This window comes from Chionomys nivalis, chromosome 9, assembly GCF_950005125.1.
Source record: "Chionomys nivalis chromosome 9, mChiNiv1.1, whole genome shotgun sequence".
NCBI classification, from domain to species: Eukaryota; Metazoa; Chordata; class Mammalia; order Rodentia; family Cricetidae; genus Chionomys; species Chionomys nivalis.
In genome coordinates, this window is record NC_080094.1 from 5,573,966 (window position 1) to 5,600,747 (window position 26,782).

Below are 26,782 nucleotides of genomic sequence, written 5' to 3' on the forward strand. Positions count from 1 at the left end.
AGTGCGCGGCGGGCCCGCCCCCCGGGCCGAGGAGGGTGCGGGGGCCGTCGGCGGGGATTGGCGCAGCGCGCGCCCCCTCCGCGGCCCCCGCGCGGTGGGAACCGGCAGCCCCGTCTAGCGCTGACGTCAGACCGTCTGCCTGCCTCCGACCGCGGGCGCGCGGCGCAACCCGATCTCCTTGGACTTGAATGAGGAGCGGGCGGCGGCGCTCGGCTGCGGATCGGCCGGCGCGCAGGCTGAGCCCGGCGGCTCCGCGCCCCGGCCGCCCGCCGGTGCCCCGCACGCCGCCCGCGGCCACGGCCCGCCGCCCCGGGATTCCCGCTCGGCGGCCGGGGGACCCAGCTCGTCCCGGGGACCTCGGCGGCGCCTCGAGCCCGCGCCGCGCTGGGCGCTGTATGCGGGGCCCGAGCCCCGCGCACCGGCCGGAGCCGCCCCCGCGCCCCGCGCCTCGCGCCCCGCGCCGCCCGTGACCACTTGATGGGGGTCAACGGCACCGCCGCCGCCGCCGCCGCCGCCGGGCAGCCCAATGTCTCCTGCGCGTGCAACTGCCAGCGCTCTTTGTTCCCCAGCATGGAGATCAGTGAGTGAGCCCTTTCCCCCCCGGGACAGCCTCGTGGGATCCCCGGCCCGGGACGTCGCGATCGCGTGGGGTCTCGGGAGCCGCGCGCCTGCTTCACCCAGGCTCCCCGGCTGCGCCCGCCGCGCCCGGGGCGCGCCCTCCCGAAGGCTCGCGGCAGCTGGCGGCCGGCCTGGCTTTGTCCCGCGGCGCTGCGAGCCTGGCACGGTCCCCGCCGCGCGCGCCCCGCCCGGTCCGACTCGGACCCGGGGCTCGGCGGGGACGTCGCGCCGCGCGGGAGGGCCAGGCGGGCAGTGCCGGGGAAGTTTCCATTCCGTTTTCCCTAGGGGCCGAGGCGATGGAGCAATTAGGCTCTTTATCAACTTTGGGCGGGGGGGCGCGGGCGGGGGAAACACTGTCTGGCCCGGGAGGTGTCTGGGGTTCCTGGCGTTTGTCTGGAGTGGCCGTGGTGATGTGTCCCGGGTTTCCGTGAGTCTGTGGAGTGCGCTGGTCTGTCTATCTGAGTCTCGGCGCGTCTTTGGATGTCTGTGGATTTGAGTCGCGATCTGTGCCGGTGTGTGAGTCTGAGTGCCCCTGCATCACTGGGTGTCTGATTTGGTGTGCGCGTATGGCGGGGGTCAATATGGTCCGAATTCAGCCAAATCTGCGGACCGTCTGTGTCAAGGTGTCTGAATCCAATACTTGGAGCTGATGCATCTAGCCCACCGCGTTATCCCCAGTGTGTGTCATTGTGAATGTCTGTCCCGGACTCCTATAAATAGCCTCTGGCTGAACTGCTTGGCTTACTCTGGCTAGGATGGGGGTTACAAATGAGTCAAAGTTTTGGGGCTGTTTGTGTTGGGATCTTCTTCGAGATGGTAGACCCAGAGTGGTGAGTGCCTTGCTTGAGCCTCCGGCCGCCCGTTGTCAACATCCTGAACCACCAGAAGTTGAGATTAGGAAGCATCTACTTCCTTCTGTGACCCACCCAGGTGGCTGTTGAGTTGGTTAAGGAATTGAGACTTCACCCGCTGCCATCTGCCTTCTAATCTGCACCCTTCCCCTAACTCGCTTTTTTGGGGGGTACCCATCTTACCCCAAAGCATTTCAGGCAAAAGGGCACCCAGCCTTTCCCTAACCCAGACATCCTTCCTCTAGCGGAGCCCAGGGGCAACTGCTACAGAACAGGGCAGTCGCTAGGTGACTCATGAGCTGGTTTCGCAGGCAGCTGCTACAGTTTGTGCACCCCCACCCCAATCCCCAGAATGTACAGTAAAGCACAGGGGGTAAAAATAACCTATGGCCAGCCCCACCTGGGCAGGGGAAGCAGGCTTGGGTCCTCATGCCACCCCTGACTCACCGTCTCCCAGTCTGGAATCGAAAGCTCTGGTCTCTCTGTACCCGATTTCTCCCCAGCAGCCTTGTGCTGCCCCAAGCCTGGAGGTGTCAAGAGAACCTGCCTAGAGCCAGTGTTTGCGGTCTTCTCTTGGCGTCAAACCCTATTGCTTCCCAGGAACCCGTGGGATCTTGGGAGGTTCATGAAATTCACCGGGATATTATTAAAAATAAGTCCACACATGTCTGGTAAGAGGCCGACCGAAGCACTGGGGATTTGTCTTCCCACAGAAGTGAGGGACCCACTTCAGGAGACACCACATTCCGAAGTCTAGGCACAGTGGGATATTGTGGTCTTTTCTGTGTTCCTAGATTTTGAAAAACCAACAAAGCACATCATTCTTAATCTCGTCCCTTCATTGAATCAATCGTAGTGTGAGCAGAATGCTGTCTAGCCTAACAACCCACGGTCAGTCCCTGGAACCCACCTGCTGAAAGGCGAGAATGGGCTCATAATTGTCCCAAATAATGTCTTGGTTGAGACCAAGATGGCTTGAAACTCTTGGTGATACCCCGTGTTCTACCCTACCTATAGGGTTAATGTCTGGAAATCCCCCACCATCCACCCGGGTTGGTTCAGGACTGTCCCCACATTGTGTCCGCACAGTCTACTTCTTACTAAAAGAGAGTAAAACAGGGAGGGGCTCACTTTAATAAAAGTCTGGTTTGAGGAAGCCCTAAGGCCTGGTGTTTCCTGGAAGCTCTTGCTGGGCAGGAACAGGAAGGCTGTTTTCCCTAGCAGGATGGAAGTTCGTTCTTGCAAGGACACTCACCCAGAGGAGACTTTTACGCCTTCCTGGGCCTCAGTTTCCTCATTGGAAGAGTGCACCCTACCTCTGAAGCCTCAGCTACAGCCTTTGATCCCTGTTCTCCAGCAGAGGCTTTGGTGCTGGGGCTTCTCCCCAGCCCCCTTGCTGGTCTATTCTCCCATGTGCTCTTCAGGCCTCCTCCTGTGTTTCAGACCCGGGAGGGGCTGAGTGAGCTTGGAGTCCTTGTGTTTCAGGTAGAGAGATGAGGGAAACAGAGGTTGGATGCCTGACTTAAGGGCCCCAATCCATCCCAGTCCTTGATCGGAGTCATCTTTCTTGGACCCCCATGTGCTGCTCCCTGAATTTGGTGGCAGAGGAGACCCACCTGCAACAGTTCTTTGGGAATCAACCTGAGCCTACAGCTTTGAGAAACCCACTCCTTGCCCCGCATACACATTTTTCTCTGCACCTTCCGCCTCTTTCCAAAGCTACCATATCTCAGAGTGGAACCCCTGACTTTGAACTCCTGCTTTCCCTGTGACTTGCAGAGCAGATCAGTGTACTCCAAGAGTACTTCCTGGACTGACGGGGTGCTGGGGTCCCCCAGTCCTGGCTGGTTGACTTTCATTTTAGCAGGGCCCTGGGTCCTATGCAGGAGCAGCTAAGTTGTTAATACCACTGTCTGGTCAGGGTCCTTAAGCCACTGATCCCTTCCTTCCCCAGCCCTAATTCAAACTATTTCAGAGCTGGAAAGATAGCTCAGTGGTTAAAGTGATTTCCAGGGCACACCTAAGGTTGGTGACACACACTTGTAACCCCCGTGCTGGGGAGGTGGAGGCCCGAGTGTTTGCTGGACAGCCAGTCTAGCACAGTAGTCCAGGCCAGTGAGTCACCCCGTCTCAAAACATAAGGTCGGGGTCTGCAATATGGCTCAGCAGGTAAGGGCAACTGCTGCCAAGACAGATGATCTGAGTTCAAACTCAGGACTCCAGAGATATATGTGCACTTACACACACCCCCACACAAGCCTGTACACACATATGCACGGGCATGCTCACATTTGAAATAAATACATAAATGTCTGAAAACATTTTTTAAGTGAGGTGAACAGCGCTTGAGGCCCAACACTGGGCGTTATTCTCTGGCCTCCGCAGGCATGCGCCCCTTTACCTAAATGCTCTCACATAAACATGTACCCGCCTCCATCCCCTACCCGCACACCATCCTGAGCCCTTAGCCACTCAGATCATCCAGTTATCCCTCTGTTGGCTTGTCTGGTGCACACCATTTGTGTTTAACACTGTTTGAATCCGGGGTGACTCAGCCTCCAGACTGGACCAGATAACTTGGCTGGGAGAGAGATGACTGGCCCCTGCAGGTGGCCTCTGCCCACCAGATGCCAGTACCCCTCTCTCTCTCCTAGTTGTGACACAGGGTCTCCAGCCATCTGCAGATGCCCTGCTGGGAACGACTTCTGGCTTCAGCAGAGACACTTGGGTGCTGGAGAGGAACCTTCCGGAAATCAGCCATTTGTTCTTGAAGTTGACACCTGCCCCTCCACCCATCCGCTCGGCTTTTGGGGGCGCTCATTGTGTATATACCACAGGGGAAGGAGATGGCTTAAGCCTGTGTTTGGTGAAGGGTCTGGCTCCAGAGCAGGAGGGTGTTTCTGGGTCCAGGGTGAATGGTGCACATGGGCCAGCAACTGCTTCCCTTGTGGGCTTCTGCGCCGGGACTTCTAAACCATAGATTTCCTGCTGTCTGGGTTGTAGGTCATTAGGCAGCCAGGGAGCAGTGTGTTGTGACTGTGGTTGGAGCAGACGATCCAGACTAGTGTCTTGTCAAGGTGCAGAATAACCATTCGTACACTGCTGGGGATGATCTCACACATGGGCACGGGCTTGCATGCCGCTCCTGCCCCTTGCTGCCTTCCCTCCCAGTTAGGGGGACAGCAAGGAAGTCCCCTCGCCCAACAAGTTGCATTTTTTTTTTGGTATCCTTGTAAAGAAGAGAGCAAGGTGGGGTTATGGGGGTGGGGTGGGAAGGGGATTAAACCCAAAAAGAGAGGTTGACAGCAGCCAGGGGCTTCGGGGGAGGGAGAGGCTGGCAAACCCTGACTTGGTGGCCCAGGCAACCGATTATTTAAAAGTAAGGAAATAATGTCAAAGCAGACTGCCCTGTGGTGTGGCCTTCTCTCTTAGGGTGCCACCATCCACGGGCAGGCCCAGGAGGCTGAGTCCTCCCCTCCCCCAACATCAGCTTCTTTGACGATGCCCAAGCTGAGAGCAGGGGGTCAAAGCCTCCAGTTTGCTTTCTGAAAGTCATACATAACACAGGCACGGCCCACGCGCTTGTAGAGCTGCGTGTCTGCACGTCTGCTCTCTGTGTGTCCCAGGGAACCCTGAAGAAGCTACCGTGCTGCCCTCCCCATCCCTGGACGGTGCTTTCAGAGGCCAGCGTGACAGCGTTGAAGGCAGTCACCGTCAGCCTGTGGTGCACTCCCTCGGGCCACTGTGGGTTGGAAGTGTGGTTCAGTGGTAAGAGCACTGGTCTGCTGTGTGAGGGGCTATAGGTTCCATCTCCAGCACTACAAAACAAATACATAATTAACTGGGAGGCTTCCCCTATCTTCTAAGCCCACCAGTACCGCATACACGTGTCCATGCTGACTCCATGCGGACTAGACCCTTCATTTACAGAGGGCCTGGGTGGCGAAATGCCGGTGTCAAACTCATAGATAGATTGAGGGGTTGATTCTTTTCTGGTCTGAGGGTGGAACCCACGACCTTGCTAGACAAACACAAACCACAGCCTCTGCTGCTCCTGGGTTCTAATGCCGGCAGCTTGTATTTTATTTCTTCTCTCACCAAGAAAACCTACAACCCCCCCACCCACCCACACACACACACAGACACAGTCTACCATTGAGTGACCAGAAGAGGGACCAGAAGAGGGACAGAGAAGCCCAGCTGTTGCGTACTGCCTTGCCTTCTGTCGTGTGCCCCAACACAATGTATCACACCACCCCTCTGCACTGGAATGGGGCAAGGATCTGGAGGTCCTTGTCTGGCATGGTGGCCTCTTCTGAGGTAGGGGTGGTGGTGGGCTTCTATTAGCTGTGACTGTTTTGCCCTGTCCTCTGATGGTCACAACCTGGCACTCTGCCTGATTTGAAAGCTTCTGCCAAGGGCAGGTTTCCCCATCCCCAGACCAGCTGGGAATGTTGGAATCCGCAGGCCCACCTGGGATGCTGACCTTGAATGTGGGTAATTGAATATTGCTGTCACTAGCCTGTCTTTGCCAGGCCCACCGCAGAGCTGGCGGGAACCCCAGCATGCCTGCCCTGGCACAGGAGGCCCAGACAGTGTCTCAGGACTTGCCAGCAGGGGTCTTTTAATCCCGGCAGCTTTGGGGCCAGGGCAGAGGCAGTGGGAAGGTACAAACTTGAGCCGTGAAATCAACGCTACCCTGTGACATCCAGATACCCACCGGGTCTAGTTCATAAGACTGGTGTCTAGGGGTAGGTAAGAGGCCCACAGTTTAGGAAGTTAGGGTCCGCGCTTAGCTTCAGTTACAAAGGCCTGCTCTTCAGTGTGAGGAATAGGGCCTCTGTTCTGATTCTCCCTGCCTTCTTCCCAAAGTGGGCTGCGCCCCTCCAGGAAGCCATGGCAACCCAGAGCTCTGACAGTCTCATCTCCCCATCCGATGATGCTACAAAGCCAAACCCTGACACCTTGAGTGGGGGTGGGGTGGGGGTCTTGCCAGGGTCTTGTCAGTCACTGGCAGAAGCCACTGTCACCAGGCTGAGGAAAATTCCCAGGGCGGCTTGGCTCATAGCATGGCTCCAGCACCATGGGCGGAGGTGGGGGGTGGTGGAACCTGCAAAAGTTTGGGGCGTCAGCTCTCTGGGAGCTGCAGAATGGCTTCCCTCTGTTCCCAGGGTGACTGGTAGATGTTTACTTCCTTTTGCTGGTTGGATCTGGGAGAGATTTTTGCGTGCCAGGTACTAGTGACGAATTTTTCCCTCCCTTGGTCTTACAAACAACCCCGTGAGAGAGCTATTGTTACCACCAATCTGCAGGTAGAAAAACGGGATCTGAGATCTGAGAGGAGAAGCTGAGCATTTGTCCCAGGTCACACAGCCGGGATCTGATGCTCAGCTGAGCCTCCAAACCAGGTCCCCGATGCTCACTTACACGTATTACGCCTCCTACACCACACTCAGTGCTCTTCGCAAGATTTCCCGTTGTAGGGGTTCGTTAGCCGTACGATTGCAGGCCCCTGTTGTGTTGTGTGTTGGTCAGTCGGCTGCCACTGTAAGCTGCTAGGGCCATTCCCCTTGGCTAGGCCTCAACGTCCCTGGAAATGAGTTTGCCCCTTGGGCTGTGTGGGGAGCTAGAGTCTTTGCTGGGACACCAGCGCCAGTGTGTTACCGCTGAGTTTGACACAGGACTAACGGATGTCCCCAGAGAGCACAGAACACCTTCTGGCATTTAATAGCATTTGCCCCACGCTTGTGCCCTGTGTCATTCAGGTGTTGTGACAGTTGGGAACGGCACAACAGCTGCAGAATATTCCATAGACCATCCCGGCGGGAACGCATGAGCCGGATCCAGGGCCAAGGAAATTGGGAAAGTCCTCACTGGGCTCCAGGTCCCCTCTCTTTGAACCTTCACACCTGACCTGTGTTGCCAGTCACCAATCTCAGAGAGGCTGTTTCCTGTTGGTTGTTTTGCTCCCCCAGCCTGATGGGTGCCTCAGGAGCATTGGTTAGGCCAGGAAGTGGGCAGGGTTGGAGGATGTGCAGGGTGACAGTCTTAGCATGGCAGATGCTGGGGTCTGTTCATGACACCCATCACCCCAAATAGACACCGATTCCTACTGGGGCCAGGCGAGCCTGTGTTGGCCCCTAAAGTTTCTAGGAGCTGCAGAGTTCATTCCTGCCTGTTTGAATAAGCAGGCTTCCAAAATATTCCAGGCAGATCAGGATGTGGTCAAGGCACCGGCGTTGAAGAACTTTAGTTCTGAGGCAAACGTGAGAGAGATCCTTCCTGTGTCTCCACTTAGCCCTCTGTAAGATGGAGCGAGGTGTGACGCCCACTTTGTGCTCCCCGGCACAGATTATCCCTAACGCTCGGAAGTTCCTAGTCTTTGGGGCAGGAAGCTGTACCTTCCTTCTACCCACCGACTTGGAGATTTCAAAGCCGATTCAAGGTGCAGGAAATTAGCAGGCGAGCCTCCCCACCACAATCCAGATGTGTCCTCACCTGGGCTTAACCAGCCCCGTTGCTGCAGTCCTACTAAGGTTTCAGAACGTTCAAAAATACAATACCATCTCCTGCACGAAGATGCTGGGAGAGGACCTGGAGAGCTGCTGACCTGCTAGGCCCGGAGGGTGGAGTTGGTTCCTGCATAGCGTAGCTGGACTTAAGTTTTGAAGCTGGGCCTGGCAGTTTACACCTTTAATCCCAGCACTCAGGAGGCAGAGGCCATTGGATCCCTGAGAGTTTGAGGGAGTTTTGGGCTGTTGGGACTTACTCAGGGGTTAGATGGTGATCCCAAACACTACCCCTGAGCTACATTTCTCAGCCCTTTAAAAAAAGAAATTGTTTTTGAGACAATATCTCACTGAGTTGCCCAAGGCAGCCTTGTAGCCTAGACCTGCTTTGAACTTATGATCTTTCTGCCTTAGCCCCCTGAGTCCTGTCCCATCAGCCTTTGCGTCCTCATAGGTATCTGAGTCTCACAGAGGCAGGAACAGTACTCTTCTGGTTCCTCTGTCATGGAGGAACTGTCAGCATCTGACCCCCTTCCTCCCCTCAATAGTAACACTGGATTCGATGGACAGGCGCAGCCCAGATCTGGAGAGTCACGTGTCTGGGGTTTGGAGAAACTGCTACATCTGCCTGCCCCTAAAACATACACTCGTGGTGGCAGTAGGCCATACTTAGCCCCAGCTGAGCAGGTAGGACTCTCATCAATACTGGTACAGAGCCAGGCAACAGGCTGATAACCAGCGGACGGGAGAGCGTGTGGGTTTGTGTTGGCCACCAGTTTTCCCATGGCTGACAGGAGCATGGGGCAGTGTTCTGTAAAGGGACATGCGAGGGTCTGCCTGTGGCCGCTGTCTCCTCTCCTGCTACCAATAGTTTCTCATTTATCGGGGCTGCAAGAGGATCCAGGAGCTAAGGTGTTCATCTTGACTTTGAGAGTTCACGGTAGAAGTGATGATCCAGACACGGGTTTGTGTGGGCGTCTAGGTTCAACGCTGTACAGACGCACAGGTGTGGAAATCCAAGGACGCACATGGGGAAGTCTGTTCTCACCTCATACCCTGTGGTCCCAAGGGGTTGGACTCAGGGCATTAAGGCTTGGTGGTAAGCAGCCCCTTAACCAGCTGAGCCGTCTGACTGGCGCTCGCAATGGCGTTCCTTCCTGTCTGTAACATAGTCCCAAACGCATTATAGTGGATATATGTAAACATGTAATGTTGTGTGTTTAAATTCCCCACGTGGGGGGGGGGGGGGCGTTCTATGAAATCCCTTGCTTCGGCTCGAATTGCCTTAAGCAGTTAAAGCCAGTTTCCAGGCTGTCCTAGGCAGAAGAGTAGTGGAAAGCCACATCTGTTTTTTTGGTTTTTTTTTTTTTTTGTGTGTGTGTGTGTGTGTGTTAGCAAATTTGGGCAAGACAACCTGTCCTTCCACTGTAGACCGCCTTGGCGGGTCACTTTCCCGAGAGGTCTTCTAGTCCCAGTGGTCCTGGCTTACCTGGTCACCCCCTCCACCAAGACTAGGCTCCAGGAGGGGCACCCTGGACCCACTTGCTTCCGGTCCCTCAAAGCACCATCCGGGCCAACGTGTCCCACAGGACCGAGCTCTCCTGCAATCTCCAGCCTGGAGGTCTTTGGTACAGCCCTCTTGCCTTGCCGTGTGTAGCTCATGCTGCTGGGCGAGCTGCCTGGTTCCTGTGCTGAGCGATTAGAGAAGCCATCCGTTAGGCAAGAAGTGAGAGCTCGGTGAGAGGCCGTGGGGTGCCAGTGTCAGTGCCAGGTGGGACTCTGCCTGGGAGCAGGAGACAGGTGGGCGGTACAATAATTCTCTCAAATCAGGCCCCTCACCGGGGGACCGCAAGTCCACAGACTGCGAAAGCTTTTTTGTGCGGTTCCAACCCCAGCCCATGAGTTGACTCTCAGGAGACCCCTTTTCTAATTTAGGACAGGCTCCACAATAGGAAGCAAACCTTTGATCTAAGCCTCCTGTGGGTGGTGGCTGAGATGGCGTGTTAGGGTTTGGTGGTTGCATGCTTAGCCTTCCAACCAAAGAAGGGCAGGCAGTCTCTGAGTTTTTCCAGTATGTCTGGACTTGCTCAGACTCTGTTTCCGAGCTCCTCCACACTCACCTACAGAACTTAAGGTCAGATGGTGAAAAGGAAGGGGGTTCCCCAAACCTGGAAGCCCCCAGGAATGCACACATGCGCTCCTATTTTGCAAGTCCCCGGCTCTCTGGTTGGTGAGCTTCGTCTGGTCGTGGCTCTAATTGTCTTTCCACAAACAATTTAGCTGGTAATAATTCTGTGAACCTATGAATCAACTTTGCGCAAACACCCTGAGTAATTCCTTTGTTCTTTTCTTTCTACTTTGTAATTGGTGTCTGCAAAAGCCAAAGGTTTGGTCTTGTGGAAGGCGTGATTCATTTATTGGTGTCTGCGCCTCCTCCTTATCGTTCAGTCACTTGGGAGTGCAGTCACTGGTGATTCACGCCGGGCCAAGCTCAGTGGCTCTGGGGTCACGGCCATAGGAGGGAGATGTTTCTCTAATCTATTTATGGGATTAGGGGGATATGAGGGGTGTCGGAACCAGGCCTTTGAACATGGTCGTCGTCTTTGCAAGGACGGTGGAGACCCACTAAATGTGCTCTTGAGTGGGTCTGGCGCTCAGTGCGGTCTGTGGAAGAAGTCACTACCCTGCCTGTCCCGTTTCTCTGATGATAATTATTAGATGTCTACTGTGGCCGGTCCGCGCACAGCTGTCAGGCATGTGAACTTGCTTGCCGCGCGATTGCTGCCTAATTTTACTAGTTGCTTTGGGCTCTAGATTAAAATGGTCACTTTGGTCCCATCTAGGAGATAATTAGAGCTGTTGCCACGTGGCCCAGAGGTGTAATTACACAGCCAGCTTCCCGTGGCCCCGAATCGAGGCTCCAAGTATAAGTTCGGATCCAAGAGTTGATAATTACCTGAGTATTTCTCTCCCTATGTGATTTCTTTCCTGGCTGATTTCCTCTCCTGAATTCTGATGATTTCCCGCTGGGTCGCCCACTCCATACAGTGTGTATTCCTGGCTCCGGTATTCTCAAGTTTGCAGCTCTCAGCCCAGGCCAGACACAGAGCACATTAGCAGGGTCTGTTCTGTTCTTGGCCTGGTAGTGCGAGACTTGATGGTGACTTTATTGGCCTCTTTGTGACTTTTCCAAAGTATAGATCGGGACTGTCTAGTACCTGCCATTCGATGAGGTACTCCACTTGCTGCTCCTGGCAGACATTGCTAATCAATCACAGCATCCTCTCACTGGGCTGAGATCCTTACCCAAGTGGTTGTCCTGGTGTGCTCTCGAGTGTGTTTGAGCAGTGATGTCACTAACATTCTAGGATGCACGACCGTGGAGGCTGCAGAGTCCTGGCAGGGCAAGGGATTGCTCCCTCTAGAAGCCACCAGGCCCTTCGACCGGCCCCTCCTTGTCACTGTTGTTGCTTAACAACTCGCAGGCTGTCTTTTGCCAAATCCCTCCCTGCAGGTGGCATACCCTACTTTCAGCTCTCTGGTCTTCCAGACCCCTGCTGTACGTGAGAGACCTGGAGTAAGATCCCACTGAGTGCAACAATCGCCTGATAACACTTTGTTTGCCTTTCTTGAAAGCCAGCGTCCCACGCCAGAGTCCGCACAGAGGCTTCTGTTTCATCTTGCCTGATTCTTGCACAAATGTCGAGTTCTACCCTTTACAGTCTAGAGAAACGCTTGAGGGCTTTGGTCTGGAATAGATTCAGATGCTGGCGGGGGTGGGGGGGACTTCAGAAATAAGAGTGAGAAAGGGGAGACCCTGGAAGACGTCGTCAGGATTCAGGAAACAACCCTGGCTTCTCACAGCCCTGTCTGCTTGGGGGTTGATCTAGGCACTCCCCCCAGGGCGAGCGGTGACTTTTTAAGCCCTAGCCATGGCAGATGCTCTCAAGCACTTGGCACGCCCCACCTCATTAATCCTCAAGGCAGCCTCAGTGCACACGAGGAGGAGGAGCCAAGTCGCTTGCCAGGGATCACTCAGCACAGAGTTGCAAGGCAGATTTGAACCTGGGCTGAGGGTTTCCGAAGCTGGGCTTGGCTTGCCCCGGCAGAGCCAAGGTTTTAAAGCCACCTGTCGTGGTGTCAGGGGTGTGGTTGATTTGAGGCCTCTCTGTCCCTTTACCCTCTCAGCCTTTTCCAGCTGGGTATGTGTGTGACCCTTTTGGCTGGCTGGGAAAGCTCCCCGCCTCCCTCCCTTCCTCCGCACCCTTCCCTTGGAAGGGTCCCTGAGCCAGCGGGCAGTGATCCCTGTGGCCGGGAGCAGGAGAGAACAGGAACTGCCCAGTGTTGGGTTGTAACTGGAGGACAGGTCACTGTGACCCACAGGGTGCTAGGGCGAAGCAGAGAGGAGCAGCAAACGGTGCTAGCAAGTCCATCCTGAAAGTTCAGAGCTGTGGCAGAAGCACGACCCGAGTCCACCCGAGTCCGTGCTTTCCCTCTCTCCCGTACTCCTCCCCCCAACACACAACACACTTAGTTTCCTTCTCTCTCAGTATGAAGGCTCTAGCCTCCTCTGCCAGGTTTTGTCTCTCTCGGGGTCCCAATCCCACCTTCCTCTGCACCTGTCCTCAGAGGCCTGTGGGTCCCACAACGCTGCAGTCGTCAGCTCTTTCACTCAGCCTCGTGACTTTGAGACCATGATGTTGCAGCATGGGTGACCCAGGGAGCAGCCACTTTGGATGGGGCATGAGGGCTGCAAGGGCCAGCCTGGGCCCTAGGGAATGAGCTCAGTAGAATTCCCGATGAGAGACACTTTGCAGCCTGCCTCTGAGCCCCATGCCCGAGGCCAAGGCCTTCATCTCCATCTCAGCCTGGGGGACTCACAAGGCAGAGCCTTGTAGTCACGGTGGATTTGGCGCCTCTGGGACTGTGGGACTCGGAAAGCCACTAGCAGCAGCCTGGAGCACCTCTGCCTGCGCCTGCCTCACCTGGCCTGCATACCTCTGCAGGGAGTGAGAATGTGGGTGACCCCAGACAGGTGTGAGTCATGTCTTAAGGAAGCGGTTACTCAGAGGTGGTGAACTCAGAAGCTGCTGTGCTCCCAGACAGCCTAGACCACAGGATGGAGCTAACTATTTTGTGGGAGTTGGGCTGGGGCGTGGCGGTCCAAGGAACTCCAGAGAAGCGATTCTGACAGACTAAGATCCACCTTAGGAAAAGGCGGTATCACCATGGTGTGGCTCTAGGATCTCAGCTCATCACCTGTGAAATGGATGTGAAGGTCATTTGTCCCACCATCTGCAGGGCTGTGCAGACAGCATGTAGCTTGTCCCCAGTGGATGCGAGGGGCAGTGTTACATGCTACGCTTTGGGACCCCTAAATCCATCTTACAAATGGGGAGCCTGGGGCTCAGGGGAGAAGGGCAGGAGGCTGCTGATTGGCTGGACTGGCTCCAGAAACTTTTAGGTATCCGCCCTACCAAGAAAGTCCTCAGAGGCCTCCAGAGACAGGATAGCCTGGTCCCCTAGAGATGCTTTTCAGCCATATTGTCTACTCTTAACAGGGCCATGCTCGGGGTTCTGCTTGTTAGGTGTGGGCAAGGAAACATGGCCCACACAGTGCTGGCTTCGTGAGGCTCCATGTTTAAGGAAAACTAAAGAGTAAAAAGGAGTTGGATAGCTGGGTGTGAAGCTCAGTTGGTAGAGCACTGGGAAAAAGAATCCAGTTATGGGCAGGAGCTGTGGCTAGCCTCACCTGCTCGAAGCCCTGGGTAAACTGGGCGTGGCACAGGGTGCACCTCATATCCTAGCATAGGAGGGGCAGAAGGATTGATCAAGAGTTCAAAGTCGTCCTCTGCCACTTAGGGGATTTGAGGCCACCTTGGGCAACATGAGACCCTGTCTCAAAGCAAAGCAAAACAACCAAGTAAACATAAATTGGTTTTTTCCAGTTGGGAAATATTAAGCAATTTTAATTCCTTTCATAGGATATTTGGAAATGGCAAACATTGGGAAGGCTGTGAGTGACATATGGGAGCCATGTCCAGAATGCCAAGCCCTTCCCCTCCCCAGTCTTTTAGAAGCACCCACATGAAGCCTAACATGTGGGAGGCAGAGGCAGACAGGTCTCTGTGGTTCAAGGCCAATTGGGGCTACATAGGTAGACCCCCTCTGAAAACACCGCACTTGGAGAAGCAGAGTGCCCCTTAGAAAGGAACCTTTGCTATTTGTCCTTCTCCGGTCAGGTCACCCAGCCTTGTGAAAGTCAGGGTCACCAGGTCAGATCCCAGGGGAATGGCTGTGGTTGGCGTCTGTGCACCATGAGGGGAGGGAGTTTAGTGACCCAGGTCAGAGCCCTACGTGGGGCAGGGGGCTGGAGACCCGTGCAGGTGTGGATGGTGTGGTAATTCCTACAGGTGCTTGGGGTCACTTTAGTCTCAGGATACAACAGCAGGCTTTCACTGTACCCATAGGATCCAGGGACCCCACCATGTGGTCTTACCATAACATCCCTGCAAATAGGGCTGTGTAAGGTCCTCTCTCTGGAGTAGAAAAAAAATTTCATGTCCACTGTGCTAGGGTCTGAGTGGCAAGTGTGACTGGCTGGCTAGCCTCCTTGAGCAAGGGAGGCCATTGGGAAGAAGTGAAGCAGAGTTCTGCCTGGTCCCGCTCTTCAGCCCCCCTTTCTGTGGGCACGGCATGACAGGTTCAGCCAGCCTAGACTTTTTCCCAGCCAGGCCTCAGATCCTGCACTCCAGTCCAGACCCAGGAGAGCACCCAGTCAGACAACAGGCACCCCAGCCCTTGCAGGATAAGGAGGGAGTTCCTGCACTTCTCCACCTCCCTGCTCATCCTGCGCTGGCCTCCGACCTGACTACCTGTCTAGGAATTTTTATTGCAGCCCACGGGGGCACTGAGGCTGGCTGACTGGAATGCCAACACGCCTGGATCTGGCAGGCGTGGGGCCGACTTCGGATAGGCAGATGTTGGCTAAGGGCCCCTGGCTTGCTCCCAGGCCCAGTGGGGGGGCATCCTGGGTGTGCTGCTCAGGGCAGGTCTGGGGGTCTGGGGGTTGTGGTGCTGCTTTGTGCTTTGATTTTTGTCTCGTGAATTCTGATTGCAGCTCCGTTTAACGACTCACAGGAAGATGGCGATCGTGGAACTGTGCTGCAGAATACCTGGCCACCATAAGCTTTGAAATCCAACAGCAGCAGTTAGGAAGCCCTTGCGTTCCCGAGACACAAGTGAACATCATGTATTCAGGGATGCCCTCCTACCAGGGAGGACACTGACGCTCGGAAGGTTCTTAGGTTATGCCTTGTGCCTGGTAGGTGGCAGGGTCCCCACGGACCGGCCCTAGCACCCTCTCGTATTTGCAAGACTGTGTTACGTACTCCAGTGGACTCTCCCAGTTTGAACTGACGTTAGCTGTCAGTGTTGGTCTGGGATAGAAATGGTGACTCAGAACATCTTGGAGATGAGGACACAGGGTTGTCTTCTACTCTCTAGCCAGGAGTGCTGGGACAGGAGCGAGATGGAAGGACGCGCGTGGGGGCTCCAGACTGGCCCCATTCTAGAACCTGCTGCTTGACAGAGGCCTTGAGTCAGGGTTCCAGAACAGGCCTTGTGTGGTCTGGTCCCTTTGAAGGGACGCCGGTGCTGTCTGAAGGAGGCCAGGTACCCCCTGCTGAAGTCCTTGTCAGGCATGGGCGGGCATGCCCACCAAGCCCCTAGGGAGCAATTGAGACCTAAGATAGGGGCACACCATTGGGCTTGAGTCTGTCCCCACCCAAGGAGAATGTCCTTCAGAACCAGCATCCTTGTCTCTAAAATGGGACAATTCTCCTCAGAGACCTATGAGGGTTAGATGAAGGGCATGTGTCAGAAATGAGTCTGGTTGTTTGTTTTTAAGCTGTGGATTGGATTGTGGGAGAAATGGAGAATGTTTGAGGAGTCTCTAACTTCAGTGGGGAAAGTTAGAAAGTTCCTATGGGAGATGCTAGAAAGGGTTCAAAGGCGTGAGTAGGAGTTCTTCCTAGGGAGAAGCAGGCTTCATGAGGTTGGAGGCCCAGTCATGTCAGGGTTCCTTTGTCCCCATTTGTTCATGATTATATAAGGTGGGTGATGCTGGCACCCAAGCTGTGCACTTAGTGAGGTGTCTCTGAGCCTCCATGACATTAAGCTTCAAGTGCCACTGTGTGCTTGGATTGTGTTTCAGTTACTGAACGCCCACTGTGCACTAGACCTCAGGTTCTGTGAGTACACACAGTGCCAGGAAGCCAACGAGGAGACCTGTGGGTGTGCGCCCCAGCTCTCAGGATCCTGCAGGGAGGGCTGGGCCCTCCCCACTTACCATGGGTGTCAAGCCAGAGTCTCAGTCTTGAGGTGTGCCACTGTTTGGGAAGCGTGGTAGTGAGATGGGCAGCACTCCGAAGCCATTGCTTCAGTGCCCTTCTCTTAGGTTACAGGTTTTAGGGAGGAGCCAAGAACTGCAGGCTCACTCCACAGGCAGTGAGGCCAGAGTCAGCTGGTGTCTCGGTCACGAATGAGCCTCAAAGCCAGATTTGCACCCCGTCTCTGAGTGTGTCCTAGGATAGGGCAGAGCGGTGGGCTCCCCAGTTGCACATATACCTGATGCTCAGTTGGCTCCAGGTGTCCATGAAAATGGAAAATATTTGAAAATGTGTGTGCTGTCACATGAGTACTAACTGGTCATAATAATAGAAACCCAGAGCCAGATATCGGGGTCAGTGCTGAGAGATCAGAGAGACAAAGGAGCAAGCCACAGCCAGCTCTTTCCTTGCTAACTCCTCAGCCTAAAAAGGGCTGAGTTCCCGTCTCCTTCCGCCTTATATTCCTCTCTCTGCCCAGCCATATCACTTCCTGTCTGTCTGCACAGACCTCCAAGACCTCTATGGTTAACTAGTGGCTAGCTCCGCCCTCTGATCTTCAGGCAAGCTTTATTTGTTAGCGCTCAAACAGAATATCACCACAGTTGGTGTCTGTGTAAGACTCTTTGCCATTGTTCCCTGAACAGACACACAGCCCTCACTGCCTTGGGTTATATCCCTGCTGGGCGTAGAGCTCGGGTTCCCTGGATCTTAGTGTGTGCTCTACTCCCGACCCCCTCAAACTCTTCTCCCTCCTGAAATGCACGTCAAATCACCTAGAGGGGATTGAAAAAAAGAACCCAAAGCATTGTGCTGTGAACATGGGCACAGTGTGCCCAAGTGACCGGTCAAAAGACAGACTCCAGACAGAGCTGGCTGGTGTGTCCCTCCCTCCCTAGAGACAATAGCTTGATTCTTCCTGCTGTAAAGACAGCAGACTGCTCCTTCTTAACTCCAAATTCAAAGAATTCGATGAATGATAGGGACAAAAGTCAAAGTGTCCCTGTCGTCGCGTGGAGCTGGGACTGTTCTGATATTCTCAGGTGTGGCTGCCCTGGGGCTGGGGGAGGGCATGCCCTGGGGATTGGAGAACATGGGAGGAGCCCGGAGAGTGAGGGACCATGGGGTGTGTGCTGTCCATGTGTGGTCACAGGGAGCAGACGGCCACATGAGCCACTGTGGAGAATGGTTGGTCACAGGGAAACGGGCTTCCACGTGAACTGCCCCAGAGAGTGAGGCACATGGGCAGTCCTGGGGAAATAGGCCGCCTCTTGAGTCACCACAGGGGGTGAATGAGCTACCAAGGGGTTTAAGTGACCCCTGGAAGTTTGGGGAGGGATGGCACAAGGAATGGGCGCAGGGCTATCTTCCTCCCCTATGGCTCTTTCTTTATGTGTTTTATAGTATATGAGTGCAATATTTACATGTATGCCTGAATGATGGAAGGAGGCATCAGATCCCATTACAGATGGTTGTGAGCCACCATGTGCATGCTGGGAATTGAACTCAGGACCTCTGGAAGAGCAGCCCTTAACTCCTGAGCCATCTCTCCAGACCCCCCCTCCCCCGTGACCATTTCTTAGTGGGGTAAAGACAAGTCCCCACCAAATTGTCAGTATCCCAGACACCACTGCTCCTTTGGATGTGTGTGGTTGGAAGTTCTCCAGGGACTTCTGTGGCTCCGCTATCCACTGGGTTAAGTTGTCCCAGTGGGGTGGGGGTGTCCTGGTGAGGGAGCCCCTAGCTTGGAAGCAGGGTGAGTTGAGGCTGGCCTGGGTCTCAGCCTCCTCTGTTGCACGGGGTAATGCAAGTGTCCAGGCTTGGGTTGCTGAGGAGGGAGTGAGTCTCAGGTGTAGAGCAGCTGGGGAGACCTTAGTTAGCTGTTGCTGGGCAGTGTGGCCATCATCTCCAGAAGCCCTTTCTGCACCAGAGCCAGGCCGTCTGGGTAGGCCTTCATCCTAAACGAAATGCTTGTAGAACAAGTGAGAACACCTTGTGATGCTTGCCTGACTCCAAAGGTCAGGATTCCCAAGGTCCAGAGAAGGGTCAGTAGGGACCAGCCTGTGGCTCCTTCCCTGACTGGTCAGGAAGACCCTCGGTCTGGTCTGTCATGGCTGCCTGGCTGCGCCTGACTGACTGAATTTTAGTGTGGTCGTTTAAGAGAGCGTGGGGACTGTTACAAGGACTGACCAGAGACAGGCAGAGGATCGCAGGCTCCCAAGTTCCTAAAGACCCAACCAGGTCTGAGCCCTTGTACTGGGTTAAGGCCAGGTCACCGCCCTGGAAGGGACAGACTGTGTGTAGTGTTCCAGAAGTGGTTCAGTCATCTCCATAATGCCAAGTTCCCAACCAGCATTTCTCCCTGGGGAGGTCAGGCCCAGTCCCCAACACAAAGCCTTGTCTCACACTGAGATTGGCAGTCTAGACGTCTCTGCTTCCTTTAGTTCTGAAGGGTCAGGGTTTGGGGGCTAGCCCGAGTGGGATTTAGGCAGAGACAAGAAGGGGATGGGTAGTGGGCCAGAGAAGCCAGCTTCAAAGGAGGTGGTGGTAGCCCAGCATGCAACCAGCCCACCATCCAAACCCAGGCCACTCCTGACAGAGACGCCCCGTGCAGCCCAGTCCAGCTGACACCCACTGGGTTTGTGTGCCCAGCACTACTTAGCTGACACTGTCTAAATAAAACCCCACGGCCTGTGCCAATAAGTCTGGGGCAGGCTGCCAGTGGAGACAAAGGCCCAAAGGCAGCGTTGGGCCAGGGCTGTGCCAGAGGAACTCCGGGCGCTCTGTGCCTGCCTTTGCCCAGTCAGGGGAGGCCAGGACGTCTGAGGCCTTGGCAAGAGAGAGACAAGTGGAAAAAGTCCCTAGTAAGACAGGAACCACAGCTTGGCCGAGTCACTGTGCCCACTGGTGACAAGAAGGTCTAGCATGTACCACGTGAGAGCCACAGCTGGCCAGGGAGAGGCAGACCTCCCAACTGGTTCTACATCAGGGTCCTTACTGCCCTGAGCCTCAGTTGCCTTGTTAGGAACACGGTGCTCTGGCAATATCCATAGACTTCTTTTTCAGAAGCAGGAATGTGTGGAGGGTGTTAGTGGCACTCAGTGAACGGTAGGACCTGGGCACCCAGTGGAACTTCCCACAGTCCGACAACCCCCTCCGCACCCTCTGCCATCACTGCCGTGTGTACACAGGCTCTCCTCCAAAGGGCAGGCATCCTAGGAATTGGCATTTAATGTAGTCCAGGCACAGAGGCCTCATCCTCATAATGAAAAGAGGGCCAGACGTGAAACTGATTGGTCTGAGCCGGGCTGGAAGGTGGTGAAGCCACCTGCTGGGTGAGGAAGATGGGCAGCCCTCTAATAGGTTCTGAGGCCATGGCACCATGGCCAGCCGCCCTAAGAGCAGCTCCCAGAAGTGAAGGGGCCACCTGGAGGTAGAGGGTGGCACCTACTACATGAGGTCCTTGGTCACCTGTCTTCTCAAGATACCTGTCCTTTTGCAGCTCTTCCGTGCCCAGGAGACGTCCCCAGGGCTGGAGAGTTACAGGGTTCGTCACCATGTAAGCCAGTGTCATAGGAGCCGCTGCTAACATTGGGGTGGAAAATTGTCTTGGCTTTCCAGAGCTCCCAAGCCCATGGGGGACAAGGAAGAACAGAAGTTCGAGGACTTGGGGCGCCTCAAGTGTTAGAGAATATTGTGGGGTTCGAAGCAGAAAAGGGTAGCAGCTGCCGGTTGATAGCAGAGGAGCAAGGGGCAAAGAGGGGTCATCCGCCAAGCTCCAGGGTGCTGGTGATGGGCCCCTGGGGCAGGTTCAAGGGAAAGTTTGAAGCCATGGTGAAGGCAGAGGCCGCAGAGACAGACCTGGGCCACCCTGAGAAACAGCCTTAGTGTTCGTGGATGAGACCCCCAGCCTGGGTAGGTATGAAGTGAGAGACTGATCTTTCACAGAGCCCAGGACATAGGGAGATGGCAGACCGACGAGGTCCTGCTTGATAGATAGGGTGTTGTGGGGTTTGTAGACAACTCCTAGAACCGACTGCATTACTTGCTCCTGAAATGGATCCTGAACGTGTCCCTCTGGGTTTTTCCTACTCTCCTGAATAATTCATCGCTTCCCTTCAGGCCGGAGACCCTGTGTTGGAGGATAACCCTGCCAGACAGGTTTTATTTGCCTGATTGGCCAAGAGCTTTCCTGGGTTTTGGCTGTGGGGAAGCTTCTGAAGCCAGGGCTGGGTTGTTTGAGAAAGGTGTGGTAGTTGATTAGTTTTGTCTGCCCGATTAGTTTTGTCTGCCCGGGTGACTAGACAAGGGGTGTGTGTAGCAGGACTTATAGATGCAAAAGTTGAGTGAGTTCTTTATCGGCTTGCTTGGAGCACTCTGGGCAAGTCCCCTTTGCTATGGCTTTGGAGCCCAACTGCTAAGTAGCAGGCTATGGAAGCTATCTCTCCATCACTGGAGAGCCTGAGGCAAGTCCAGTCAGAATAAGAAAGAATCCACTCCTTCTCAGTCCCTAAACAGAGTGGGCTGCTGCCCCACAGTCCCTCTGTGCCCTTCCCTGGGATGCTCTAGGGACCTGCATGTCTGTCTAGAGAAGCCTGGGTGCTTTCCTCAGACAGCAGGACCGTGGTTGTCGATTCAGGAAGAACATATGAGGAGCAGCCATTAAAAATAAGAGTTTGATAGCTGGGCATGGTGGCATATACCTTAGTCACAGCACTCTGGAGGCAGAGGCGGTGAATCCCTGAGGTCAAGGCTAACCTGGTCTACAAAGTGAGTTCCAGGATAGCCAGGGCTGCTGCATAGAGAAACCCTGTCTTAAAAAACAAAGAGAGGGGAGCTGGAGAGATGGCTCAGAGGTTAAGAGCATTGTCTGCTCTTCCAAAGGTCCTGAGTTCAATTCCCAGTAACCACATGGTGGCTCACAACCATCTGTAATGGGGTCTGGTGCCCTCTTCTGGCCTGCAGACAGAATATTGTATACATAATAAATAAATTAATTAATTAATTAAAAAAAACAAATAGAGAGAGCATGGAACCCTCACAAAACAAACAAAAAACCAGAAAAGCACTCAAGGCTCTGTCCACATGGAGGCTGTGGCTCTCCTTCTAGGGGCCTGTCCAGAAGCGGTTCCCTAAGGGTCCTTTGGACTGGCACGGCCTCCTTTACCAATGGCTCTGTATAGCCTCTCAGGATCCTGTGCCCGAGGCCCGGGAAGTTCTCGAGGCTATCACTGTGCCCAGCTCTTCTCTCACCATGACTAGCCTCACACTCACATGCTGGGTTGCCCTCCTCCCTGCCTCCTCATCTGGGGACTGAGGCAGGTGCTTCCTGTCACCTACTTTACCTGTGACCCCAGAGGGCTATGTTCCCGGTCCTACAAGGAAGACTGTTGTTTCACATGGAGCTGGCCGTGTGAGGGCAGTGGTTGTGACAGCCGTCTGGTGTCTGGAACTGAGCTCACAGTTGGGGAAACTGAGACCAGAGGTAACTGGATGTGGACCACAGCCTGTGAGTCGTGGAGTGGGGCTTTGATCTGTGTACATGCCCATGTCTGCATGCCAACATTCGGGAGTCAGGAGGGCAGGGCACAGAGCAGACAAGGCCCAGAGGCCTCTTACTGTGGACTCCGTATGGCTCGCATGTGGCAAAGGAGGCTGCAGGAGGGAATGACCCTCTTTGGGTACCAGGCAGCCACGAGTCTTGCCCAGAGAGCCACAACCCCAACGGAAAGAAATTCGAGGCCCCTATTTGGGACCCCTGTCCCTGGTGGCTGTCAGGTTGTTACTAGGAAGTGTGGTGGTATCTGGGTGTGGCCTATGCTGGAACCCAGTTCCCCCAGTGTATGGTTCTAACTTCTTTGAACCTAGTATGAGCAAGTAGAGGGGCTTTAAGGGTCACCGTAAGTCTGTCCCAAGGACACACCAGAGCCACCTCCTTATGGGGAACAAAGGACAACTCTTTCTAATGCCTGTAGACAATAGAAGGAAGGACACCCATCAACAAAACACAAAATGGAAGGTGCACCCCAAAGTTCCTCTTATCCCCCCTCCCCCTGGTCAAATATGCGCTCCCCTATGCATGCCAAGAGAACCCTTGGCCTAATACCCACTTCTAAGTGGACACCACCACCTCCGACCTGTGGCTCCTAGGTAGGAGAGCCCTTTCAGCACAGCTTGATTAGTCAGAGCCTTGCCAGAACAGTCCAGAAAGCAGCAGTCAGGTGATTCTTTTCCCCCATGTTTCTCTCCAGCCCACTCCCCCTCCCCACCCATCAGCAGACCCAAACCAGACCCATAACTTAGCATTTTCGTTTAAGTCCATCTGACAAATTGTAGCCAGAGAAAGCCACCGGGGGTCTGTAAATGGCTACTTTGTCAGCGTGTCTCTGCGAGTTGTAAAAAGTCTTTTGTTGTGTGTCTAGACTGCACGCTGGCAGAATATTTGGTCTGTGTGAGGGGAGAGACCTGGCTGGGTTCATTTACCGGCTTATTTCAAGTGGGATTTCAGAACACTGAATCATGAAGCATTGTGGGCTCGGCCTTTGCCGGCCCACACCGGCCTTTCTTGTTTCAGTCGGTTGGTTTTTTTTTTTTTTGTTTTGTTTTGTTTTCTGCCTGCTTGGGCAGTTAGTGCAACGGTGCCCTGGCGTGGGCCAAGGGACTGCGCTGTACAGCGTCTTTCTTGTGTAATTGTCCTCTTTATGACTGTCTAGACGTCCCGCAGATGTGTGTTCTCGGGGGAAATGACTTTTCCCTCTGCCCACACTAAGTGGAAGGTTGCAGACGCCACGCTTCCCGGTGGACTGCCTGCCCCGCCTCGGAATGTTCTCCTCTTATCCCTTACATGAGGGCACTTTGCCTGCTGGCAGGGTCTTGGCGTTTATAACACAGCTACTTCACCCGTGCCAGTTTATACCCAGGAGCAGGGTAGGGGCAGGAGAGGGGGCATGCTAGGACGTTCTGAGTGTTCTCCTTTCTGAGGGCGAGCAGGGCCCACATTCTCTTCTGCAACTTATCTGAGCGATTCTTTTTGCCTTTCTTCTGTTCTCTCTGCCCCCCTTCCTTGCACAGATACAGAAAGTGATTTCATAAGGAAGTAAATATTGGGGTTATTTAAATGGGCCCGAAGCTTTGTTCTGCCAAATAAAGTCATTAATTAGCCTCATTGCCATAGCGACTGGGCCATTGTTGCCAGGGATTAAAAGGGGTGGGTGCTTTGGTGGAGAGTCTCTAGGGACCCAGCCGCCCATTGCCACAGGAACCCAGGCCCCAGTCAAGTCCCTCAGAGCCACAGTAGCCAGATCTGCACCTCCCTCACAGCCTTCTCCCCAGGTCCTCGTGAGGAGGAGAGCCTTCCAAGCCCTCCTTGCCCTACTCTCCATGGACTTGGGAGCCCAGTGGAGCTGAAGTCCTGCCATCTGTCTAGACCCAGGGCTGGGGTTGTAGCTGACCCTGCAAGCCTCTTTTAGAGCCAAGGCTGAGGATAGAGGCCTGCCTTGTCCTGTCCAGCTCCAGCCAGACCCTTACTCCCCTCTCCAAACCGTCCTCCCTGTCGTGAGCATAAATTCCCGCCCTCCTCCTGCAGTGTGAATTTTCCCTCTGGTTTTTTACACAGTTGGGGACACAAAAGGTGGGAAGGATGTTTCTACCACATGAAGGAGGTGATCTCACTGGGCCTGAAGCCTGCTTATGCACCCCAGCACCCAGGAGGCAGGAGGCGGCTACTCTCTGCACAGCTGTGGGTGTGACTTGAGGGAGTGAGGGCAGCTCCAGCCAGCTTGCCAAAGCAGTGTGCTCCAAGCTGAGGTCCTTCTTCCTCCTCTCTCCTTCCTTATCCTCCCCCTACCCAGCCCAGAGACCAGTAGATTCTTGGGCAGCACGGAGTGGTGAGCAGTTTGCTGTGATTAAGCTGAGACGTCACTGAGGTTTTTCTCCTGGTCCCTATAATTATTATCTTTAAGGTGAAAACTCCAAAAGCAGGTATTTTGAGGGGAAGAGGCTCAAGGAACAAAGCCCAGGACAGACAGACAGCACCTGCTAGGCTGTAAGGCATGTGTGTGCCCACACTTCTGTCCCTGCCCCCCAGGACCACCTTGGGCATGTGTCTTAGGAGGCTGGGCCACCCACAGAGTTCTGGGTGCTCCGCTGGCGCCACTGCTGTGCCATGAGAGGGTCTGTCCTGGCGTGATTGGTGGATTAGGCTCACGGTGACCAGTCACCGAGCCGACGTGGGATAGTATGCCTGTTCTTCTCCCTAAACTGGCCTTGTTCACCATATCAAAAACACACCCTCAGGTGGGCGAGGTGGTCCGGCTGCCAAGCCTGACGACCCGAGTTTGATTCTCGGGGTACACGTGGCAAAATAAGAGAACTGATCCCTACAATGTTGTCCTCTGACCTCTGCTTGCATGTGTGCCCTGGCAACTCCCTCACCCCCAATAAAATAAATCAAGTGTAAAAATAATTAAAAATTATGTACCCTCAGGTAGAGTCGGTCAGTCAGAGGAACTTGATTTGTTTATTTGCACCTAGTGACTTCTTCCTAACTGGCAAGGGACCCCTGCTCCCTCTAACATGAGCAGTCTTACCTCACCTCGCTTAAGGAGAGCTGAAGGCCACCCCAGCTCAGAGACACCCCAGGAGGGGAGTTGAGCAAAGTCTGGGATGACTCCCCCCCTTCTCCCCCCCCCTTTCTTCTCTGTAGTTGAGAAACCAAGTTTGAAGCTGGCTCTGGGCACTGCTGTATTTAGGAGGCGAATTGCTGCTCATGTGTCAGGCAAAACAGATGTGGCGGGGAGACAACATCTATTTTCATAATTCGGAACAAATCTGGCGAGCCGCCTTCCTTTTCAGCGGGGCCTGCTCAAGCAGAAAGCCCGGCTCCCCGGCAGCCTTTAGCTGAAGTATTTATAGCTCCATTGAACTTTCCCTCTGGGATGGACTGCTTTCTGTTGGTGTGGGCCCCTGGACTCTGGATGGGGGTGAAGGCTGCTTCAGGGGCATCTCAACATGGGGACACATCTATCCATCCTTTTGTTTTCTGGGTTGTGGGGGTGTCAGCTAAAAGCTGAACTTGGGAGGGGGCAATTTCGCTGGCATCAGACCCCTAACATCTGAACAGATGCAGGACGGAAACCCCCCACCCCCAGCCCACAGAGGTTTTGTGTTGAGATTGGAAGGGAACTCGACTGGCGCGTCTCACCTCAAGTGAGGACAGCCAGGGTGGCCTGCTTGAGGTCCCACGGTGGTCTGACGACTGAGCTGGCCTCCTGCCCGAGTGCTCAGACCCCGTGCCGAGCGATACCTTTAAACACTGGAGTCTCTGCTTCAGCCTGGCCATACCTGGCCGTGTGTGTCTGGGTGCCAAGGAAAGCAGGGTGGCTTTGGGAGCCTGGGCCATCGCATATTCCCTTGTCAAATAAACGGGCCCCTGTGTGCTGCTGAAGGGGCTGGAGGTGGGCCGGTGATGAAGGAGCCCTTGTCCCTGAGCAGCTAAGATCTGGAGATAAAGGGAAGGCAGAGAAGTCTCAGGTGGCCTAATGTTGGGGGTCATATAATCATGTGGGGTAGTTGTGGATAGGGGCTGGGCAATATGGGGGTAGCAGTCGGAGTGGGAAGATTGTCTCCCACAGGGTGAGATGCCAAAAGACAGGGGCATCCCCTAATACTTTCGTGGTGACTGCGTCCAAGACTCAGCTGGCTGTGTCACCCTGGAGAGGGACCAGCCAGCTTCCACCCTGGGTGCAAGTGGAGTGTTCAGCCCAGCTGTCCCTGCCTGTCCAGCACAGGTCGAAGAGAGGCGTTGTCCAGAGAGCCTGCTGGATGCAGCACCTTGCACTGGTGTGTCTGATGAGCAGAAGCCCCGCCTGAGTTCCCTGGTATGAGCCAAGCTCTGAGCTGTGTGCGAATGAGGATGCCAGCGTGGGCATCCTGTATCTAGGCACCAGTTCTGCTTGCTGAGCTGACTCCTCTGAACAGCTCCTTTACTTTTCTGGCCTCTGCTGGTTCCTCTGACCCCAGAGACCCCCGGCATAGAGGGAGGGGTGTTTTTCCCGGGATCACTGAAGGACTCCCTAATGCCAGCTGGCCTCAGCATTTTCTCTTACGTTTGAGCTATAGGAGGGGCAACCTGGTGGGGACCCGGCAGGTCACAGTGGACATTTGAGGGGTGGGTTTGACTTTGGGTGTAAGACTTCCAGCAGTACCGATCTGTAAGCTAGACTCCAGCTCACATTGTATGCGAATCCTCTCCCTGCTCAGCTGTCTGTGCGTTGACTACACACACAGGTCGCCACCACTCCCCACCAGGAAGCCCTCCTGCCCCTGTGCAGCTGTCTCCTTGTCCCATGGCCCAGGAGCAAGGGCTTTCTTTTCCTGAATTCCTGCCTCAGGATGTCTGCAGTTCTAAGTTCGTTCT

At 54.7% G+C, this 26,782-nt stretch overlaps 1 protein-coding gene across 1 annotated transcript in view; it reads left to right on the forward strand.

The window, feature by feature from the left end:
- Positions 1-252: 252 nt before the first annotated feature.
- Pmepa1 (prostate transmembrane protein, androgen induced 1) overlaps positions 253-26,782 on the forward strand; it is a 50,087-nt gene continuing 23,557 nt past the window's right edge. The window contains exon 1 of the mRNA XM_057780947.1: positions 253-580. Within this exon, the coding sequence (XP_057636930.1) occupies positions 478-580 (103 nt within the window). The 5' untranslated portion in view covers positions 253-477. The remainder of the gene's footprint in view (positions 581-26,782) is intronic.